At 47.5% G+C, this 8,469-nt stretch overlaps 1 protein-coding gene across 1 annotated transcript; it reads right to left on the reverse strand.

Moving 5' to 3' along the window:
• Window positions 1–5,046: 5,046 nt before the first annotated feature.
• CRCT1 (cysteine rich C-terminal 1) lies at window positions 5,047–6,677 on the reverse strand. The gene is made up of 2 exons (XM_037167059.2): window positions 6,621–6,677; window positions 5,047–5,757 (listed from the first exon to the last, which is right to left on the reverse strand). Exon 2 carries the CDS (start codon window positions 5,734–5,736, stop codon window positions 5,410–5,412), a length of 327 nt encoding a protein of 108 aa, XP_037022954.1. The 5' UTR covers window positions 5,737–5,757; window positions 6,621–6,677; the 3' UTR covers window positions 5,047–5,409.
• Window positions 6,678–8,469: the final 1,792 nt, after the last annotated feature.

The raw sequence follows: 8,469 nt of genomic DNA on the forward strand, positions 1-8,469 counted from the left end.
CTTACTATGAATGCCAGTTTTCCTGTTCAACCTGTTCCGCCCGGTTAAAATGAAACTGCTATCCTGCCAGATGCAATCTCCTATTATAACTGTTAGATAGTTTAAAGAAACCAAGATGGACCATGCAAGGGGAAGGAAGATCCTGTGTGACTAGCCTGATTCGCATGACATCCTTTAGCTCTTGGTTGTGCAGCTCTGCACAATCCTGTTTCTCTGCCACCTGAATTTCTAGGAACTGAAACCACAAAATAGCCTTATGTAGTACAAATCATTGGGTAATTTCTCTGACTTCATCATCTTTGCCCCCTTGACATGGAATTCAACTTCCTCCTAACTGCTTAATTTATTCCTCAACTTAACTCTTGACTTCCTGTTTTGCCCATTCATTCATTCATTCATTCACCCAACACATATTTATTGAGTGCCTTCAATGTCCCAGTCTCTGTTCTTCACACTGAAGTTACTGCTGTGAGCAAACACAGACCATGTCTGTCAATAACTTTCACAGACTTGGTGAGACAATATTCATCCCCCAAAATTTGACTCTTGGCTCTGTATGACTTATTACTGTGTTTATCCCAATTTTCAAGGATCAGGGTCTTGAGTTCCAGCCCCACACCCTATCTCATGGTTGTGTCTTGCCAGCACCTCCAACTCCACATGTCCAGAGCTGAACTTACCCGCTTCTTGTCCACACCAGTTTTTCCGTCTGACATCTCTGCTTTGCCAATGGTACCATCCTTTCCCAGTCACCAGGCACAAGCCTCAGAAACACCCAGTCAGTTGTTTCCTCTTCCTCAGTTCCAATACACCCAGTTCTGTCTAGTCTTCTTCCTTCTGGACAAATGCTTTTCATGTCTGTCATCTCCTTTCCTTATCCACTGAGTTTAGAGTCTCATTTCAAGCCTAGACCATTGTGCTTTCTCACAGCGATGCACTATATTCTCTCCATTTGCTCCTTTCTCTAGAGCAAGCAGCAGTCCCAACCTTTTTGGAACCAGGGGCCGGTTTCCTGGAAGACAATTTTTCTGCAGAAAGGTGGGGGAAGGTGGCATTAATGCGAGGGATGAGGAGCAGGATGAAGCTTCACTTACCCACCTGCTGCTCACCTCCTGCTGTGCCACCCAGTTCCTAACAAGCCAGGGACCAGTACCAGCCCATGACCCAGGGTCTTGGGACCCCTGCTCTAGAGCATCCTAATCATTGCTGCCTAATTAACCGTAGGGTCATTTAAAAGAGTGCCATAGGTTTTATGCAGACCAACTTCTATCTTTCTATAGAACTCCTTTCAAAACCATTTTCTACCACCACACTCCACAAATATGATACAGTTTTAGCTCCTTAGATTGGCTCTTAAAACCACCCATAGCCTGGCCTCATCTCTCCACCTTTGAGGATGGTTGCTCTACACCACTGCCTCCCCTTGGGTCTCCTTCTTTGTCCCTCTGTCTAAGCTTGAAACTTTTCCCCATCTCCCCAGAAATACATACTATAACTCAGGGTTCAGAGCAAGAGTTTTAGAATCAGACACATGCAGTTCAAAACCCTGTTCTGCCCATTACAAGTTGTGAAAACTTGGGCCCAGACAGCTTTAAGTCTCAGGTTTCTTATTTTTTAAAAATGTGGGGGAAAGACAACCTTGTGGGAGAGTTGTTAAGATTGAGTGAAATTATGCCCAGTTCTTAATATATGATTGATCTCACTATCAAAGCTGTGCTCCAAGCAGCTGGAACACCAAGCAACTTCCCTAGGAGAGAAGGTCTCTAATGAGCCCAAAGTAACAGTGAGTGTGTCTTAAACATCTGCAGCCTCAAGCTTCCATCCAGGCAGGACCCCTGTAACCATGTGCTTCTCTGCTCTGCACAGTGGTTCCCACATTTTCTGCTCAATGCTTCCTCAGAGAGGACTTCCCTGGTCTTCACCTAAAGTCCCCGTACACTTTCACCTCAATACCCCTACCTTCTTTCCTGTCATCACAGCACTTTTCACCATGTGATACAATCTTTCTTGCTTACTTTCCAGTCTGCCCGCACTCCCGAAGGTGAGGTCCACTCAGGCAGGGTCTTGGTGTCATTTCTCACTCTGTCTCAGCAGCAGGAGCAGCAGGAGCAGCAGGAGCAGCAGGAGCAGTGCCTGATGGCACTGAGTAAGTGCACAGGACAATGAATCTCAGCCCCTCTGGGGTCTCCACCCTTGAGACCCAGCTTAGATCCCTCCTTCCTTGAAGTCTTCTGAGTAACCCAGCCCAAAGTTACTTGCCCTCATTTGAAGTCCTGTAACAAATCATCTAAATTTCAGTTGAATCCTGATAGCCATTGTCTGTACCATGTCCTTGTATTTCTTGTACTTGTATATTTTTGCATGTACCTGTATGCATAGTATGTATTTGTATGTGATCTTATTTCTTATATGTGATGTTATCATCCTTACCTTGTATGATCATTTACCATGTTTTCCAAATCAGACTATAAATTCCTTGAGGTGAAGAAGTACTTTTGTGCATCTCCCAGAATTCTTTAGCACAATACTGTACATGTGCAGTAATAATAAATACGCATTTATTCATTGACCTCTGATGCGTGCTTGGCACTGTTATAGGTGCTGGGGTTGTGATGATGAATACAGCATTCTCCCTAAATAATTAACTGGGTGACATTACTGAATTGTCTCAGTGTACAGATTAGGAAGAGGTGGCTCTTGGCTCTCTTGGAAGGCTTTAGAAGGCCTGGCCTAATCAGAGACTGTCTGGACAACCTCAGGTTGGTCACTTAATCTGTCAGAGCCTCTCTCAATCTGTTAAACACAGATGATAATACTTATCTTACAGAATTATAAAAGAAATATGTGAAAACACCTTATTAACTGCTGAGTTCTGTATAAAAATGGATTGTTACTATTACCACTATAATAACATAATTTAAGCTGAAACTAGAGCCATCAGGAGTAAAATACATTCACTATTACTGTCACTGTCTCATTACCAACACTGTCCTAGCATCCAATGATAATAAGAAACCTGATTCTGTCTGCTGGGTGGCGCTGCACAATTCCGCTCAGCCTCAGCATCCTGAGGGCCGACGGCTGCCACCTGGAAGGCTCACTGCCATGCATGCAGTGCGCCTGCTCTTGGGCATGAGGACAGGCTGTGGAATGACGAGCAGAGAGCCCGTCCGAAGTAGCTTTCTAGGTTTCTATAACAAAACTGTTCCTAGGATACCCCATCTCTCTCATCAAAGCCCCCCCGACCCTGCAGTGGACTGCTGTAAGTCAGGGATACGCAAGCCTGGCAGTACTGCCACCCATGGTCGGCCATTTGATCAACATCAATGTGCCTCTCGTACAAGGGTGTGTATGAGACTCAGGTGCCCCTCATCTTTCTTTCCCAAACTCAGGCCTCAGCTTCCTGCTTAAGGGTCATCCTCAACCCTCAGGCTGGGTTTCCAGTCTGTTGTGAGTCAGGCGGTGCGCCATTCCCGCCTCCCCTGCCACCACATCCTGAGGCTTGTTGCTTCAACACACATCTCACTGTGTGTTGGTAACAACCAACATCTCACTTGCAGGAGAGGCGGGTCCAGGTCCACAGGTGATATCATCTGTGTGTAAACAGTTTCCACAAATCACCTCCCACTGGGAATCAGAGAACCTCAGAGATGGAGGTGAGGGCCCCTCCCACCCAGAGCAGGGCAACTCTTCAGAGCATCCCTGACAGGGGTCATTTTGCCTCAGCTTTAAATACCCTGGATGAATCAATGGAGCTTTTCGGACTTCGCCCCTGAGCAAATACCTTTTGTTGGGTGGATGTCATGACAGAAGGTGCCAGTCACTGGGTCACTGATGTAACAGTAGGCAAAGAAGCCACACTTCAATTTTCTGTGAGCCTGGTGTGTCTACAGAGTCCTGAGCGTCCCTTCCCTGGGTGGCAGTGATTCCTAAGCAGCAGACCACAACACTCTGAGTCTGAAAACATGGAGTTGGGAACCGGACCCCAATTTGAATCTTATCTCCTCGCTGACCACGTGAAGGCCTCAGACATACACTAACTATGAGACTTCGGCCAACTCTCTGAAACTCTCAGAACCCAATTCCTCACATATGGAAAATAAGAAAATTCATCTCTATTTTGAGATTATTGTGAGGATTGAATGAGATAATATATGTAAAGTGCTTGACCTTGCGCCTGGAACAAAGTAAGTGCTCAGTAAGTAGCAGCTGTTGTTACTATCACTGCCACAGTTACTATTGTCTCTTTCTTCCCTTGTGAGTGAGCAGGCATCACTGCAGAGGACATGGTTCTCCCTGTTTCCTGATTTATGACCATAGGTCTGGGTTTCCAACCCACTCAGGATGGACCCCCCACCACCATCACAACCACCACCTCTAGAGAATGACATTCCCATGTTTCTGAGCATAGCACATTGCACCCTGGAAAGCCCTGGAAGCCCATGGCTCCTGGTTGGGCCTCAATTGCCAGGATGAGACCTGGAGAGGGCGCCTCCCAGCCTCCTGGAAAGATCAACTTGGAAAAGTTTCCTTACTCAGCAAGTGATCCTCTGTAGGAAAAAAAAAAAAAGCCAATTGTTGCAGAGCCGAACCTTTGCCACACAGCTGCCACCTGGGCCTGGTGGACAGGAAGGTGTGTAAGGCTCTGGAAGGTTTTTTTCCAGAGAACCAAGCAGAGCAGTGAGGAGCATGAACTCAGGATCAGCATCAGTATTCTCCATTACAGAGCACCTGAGTGACTTTGAGCATGTTACACAGCCCCAGTTTCTCTTCTATAAAATGGAAGTATGAGCACCTACCTCACTGAGTCATTGTGAGGATTAAATGAGGTGATGCATAGTGGTCTAAGCACATCGGGTTCTTAGACCACTGCCTGACTCCATATGTGATTTCTCTTATCATAATGAAGAACCAGAGATCCACTCTTGTTCAGGCGTGCATTTTAGTTTTCTCCTTTTACAAATATGCCAAGCCAGGGCTGAAAATAGTGGATGGGTTAACAGAACCCGACGACAAATACACAAATGAAAGAACATCTAGAAATAGTTGTGTTCTCAGGAGGTAATTTTATTATGACGTCTTTAAGACAATCAAATCAATAGGCAGTTATTGAGCACCTACTGTGTGCAAGCCTAGACAAACAGTAGAGTGCAGCCTCCATGCAGACCGTAGAGTCCACCATGGCTCTCAGGTTCCTAGGGAGGAAAATCACATGGGGTCCGGGAGTTTTGTGGGGCTGAGAACGGGGTGGATTTCTGGACATCTAAGTGCAGTTAGCTTGATGAGAGAGGGTGTGCAAACTCAGAGGCACGGACTGGAACAGGAGCGTAGTGATGGGAGGCGGACGGGTGGGAGCAGCACACTCCCTGGGTGGCTGGTGGCTCTATCAGAGCTCTTCAGGGAGTGGCCTCAGCAGCTGCCGCAGCAGCCAGGGCTTTGGGTGTTACCGGAGCACTGCGACCTGCGGCTGCCACCTCCGCAGCACCCACACCCGCTCCTCCGCTGCCTGCGGCGCATCCTGGGAAAGCAGCAGCAGCCGGTTGAGGTGGAGCCGCAGCACCCGCAGTCTCCGCAGTCTCCACAGCCACCGCAGCAGCCGGTGTCACCGCAGCCACCGCAGCAGGAGGACGAGGCGGCGGGGGTCACGGAGGGTGTGGGGGCGGGGCATGGGGCGGGGCCCTGGGAAGACCCCTTGGAAAAGCCTTTGGCGGAAACCGCGCTCTGCTGGGAGGACATCGCGGAGCTGTGACAGTGAACCTGCAAGAAAAGCAGCGTTTCACAAGGGAGCAGACTTTTTTATTTCCAACAGAACCCGAGTCTTTGAGATTTGACTTTGGTATAAAGAAGAAAAGAGTAAGAGCAAAGGAACAAACCCCGAGTAAGTGTTCAGTGCGTTAAACGTACACAGAGCAGGAAACAGTCTGTGCAAAGACTGGATCGTTTTCTGTTTTCTGGGATCAGATAAGGACCACCCAAGTTTGTCCACGGTGGAAAATAAAAAGGATATCAAGGCAATTTATCCGCACGACCCATTCCAAAATCTTCTTCTGACTGTTTTCACTTCCCCCCTCTCACTGTGGCCAGAGACCTTCAAGTGATGTTCGTGTAGTTAGTTATTAGCATTGTATAAACACCCCATCAATTAGAAAATAGCCAAATCAGACCTGCATCCTTAATGCAGGTCTGAAGAATCCACAAAGGCCAGAGGCATATTTTTCCTGCCCCCATGCCACTCATTCCCCACAACCACAGGAAAACAAGAGTGGTGCTGATGTTAAAAATGCATCCAGGGCCAAGGAACCAAAGACCTGAGCTGAAGTCACATTTCTGCTAAAGATTTGCCATGGAACCTTGAAATATCACATACACACACCTCCCCCAGCCCCAGTCTGGCCTCCTTGTCTCCACTGGTACCATGAGAGGTTGGCAACCTTGAAATATCACATACACACACCTCCCCCGGCCCCAGTCTGGCCTCCTTGTCTCCACTGGTACCATGAGAGGTTGGCTCACTTGAAGCTTACAGCACTTTCCAGGGCTTTCCTTCCACATCTACCTGCCAGCTGTGTTCTGCCTTCAGCTTTTCTCAACCTTCTTCCTGGCCCTGTTTAAAGACTTACCAGACCTTGGCTCCGCTGGATGACACTCAGTTCTCCAACTGGGATGCGTCCCCTGCAAGGTTGTGGACTGAGCAGTGTCTAGCCAGAGAACCTTTTATAAGGTTGTTCAAGTGATGGCTTAGTTGCTGGCTCTTGGGAGGGGCCCATTTCCCAATAGGCATGCTCAGCTGACACTCACATCCCAGAGACATTTGTCACTGTAGGTGGTACACGTGGCTGCTCAAGTCACTGCCTAGAAGTGTGAGGATTGCTATGGCATGTTTATTTTCCAAATAGGACACCATTCATAGCTGGGAGGGCTGTTTGGGTGAAGACAAAGAATGGGGGCTCAAGTGAGGAGAAGTCTGGAGCCCTTTCTTAGGACCTACTCTCCACTGCACATGTGCACACCACGCACATGTTCCATTCCCCTGCTCACACTTCATCCCTGTGCAGTCACCTCTATCAGGCAGCTCATTCACTTGTTATCTTGGTTTGTGTCTCTCTGGTTCTTGGTCCTTGGCTCCTCAAGTCTGACTACAAGCTATATGAAAAGCCTGCTGGGCTTCATCCAGATGCTTCCAGATTGGACTGAGTGAAGACAATTGTGGGGATGTGCCTATGGGAATCTCAGTGGTGATTTCTCTGTCACTGGAAACAAGAAGAAAAACTCAGGCAGTCATGGGTTCATTAAGGCCAGAAATTCTCTGAATATAGTCATGTTACCATATTCCCAATAGCCCTGGTGGGCCTAAGAGAAAAATGTGTGCAGGATGCTTATCCCGTTGTAACGCCAAGTCAGCCAGCAGGGGACTCTATTCCTTACCCCATCTGCAAACTCCCTTTGATGATAAGTGCTCCCGGGGCCATTGTCCAATGGAAAGGGGAAGGAAGGAAGGAAGGAAGGAAGGAAGGAAGGAAGGAAGGAAGGAAGGAAGGAAGGAAGGAAGGAAGGAAGGAAGGAAGGAAGGAAGGAAGGAAGGGAGGAAGGGAGGGAAGGAGGGAGGGAGGGAGGGAGAGGGGGGAGGGAAGAGTCTTTCCCAAGGTCCAAAATGTCCATGAAATGTGGTGTTTTAGAATAACTAATTTTGAAGAATTAGGAAAGATTTGCAGATCAGTGGCTTCAGAACTGCTTCTTAATCAATGCAACTGCTCACAACCATGAATGTGAGATTGAAAAAAAATCTGAGACTAAGAATTCAAGAGTTGATGATGAGACATAGATATGGGGGTGAGTGACCTGGGAGTGGCATGAGGGAACAGACAAGGAAAGGTAAATCACAAAAGACATGTTTCATTTAACACAGCTTTAGAGCCTGATTAACAGGCTGCACGTACCTAGCATCACCTGTTGGTGAGTCCAGGTGAGATGTTCCAAAAGGTGAGGTCAGTATTAGAAGAGAAGGAACTCATGAAGTAACAAGATAGAGACGGGATCTCCTCTGGGAAATGATTTGGGCAAATACATACTCATTAAGGGACTTGTTATGACCTCATATACTAACCTACTTCACCTATTATGGTTAACTTTTATCAAAGAAAGGGCTAGTTGTTCTTGTTTATAAAAGGCTGATTCAAAAGTATCATTTCTATTGCAAGCATTCTGAGTATCTCCTGAAGGAGTCAGCCTATTCCTAAAGGAAATAGGAAACCCAATACAGTCACCAAAGTGCCCTTGCTCCCACCTTCCACCCTACCACACAGTCACGCCTCAACCGCGTGGACGGGGGTGTCCTCCTGGGTTCTCTGCTCAGACCCAACTCAGACTTTCTGGATCCAGGGGAAATGGGCTCAGACATTTCATCCTTACATCGCAGACTCACACCCCCAGAAACTAACCCCCATCTGGCCTCCTCTCTAATCAACTGAT

Source organism: Artibeus jamaicensis, unplaced genomic scaffold, assembly GCF_021234435.1.
Source record: "Artibeus jamaicensis isolate MK-2021 breed Jamaican fruit bat unplaced genomic scaffold, CSHL_Jam_final contig_1715, whole genome shotgun sequence".
Lineage (NCBI taxonomy): Eukaryota > Metazoa > Chordata > Mammalia > Chiroptera > Phyllostomidae > Artibeus > Artibeus jamaicensis.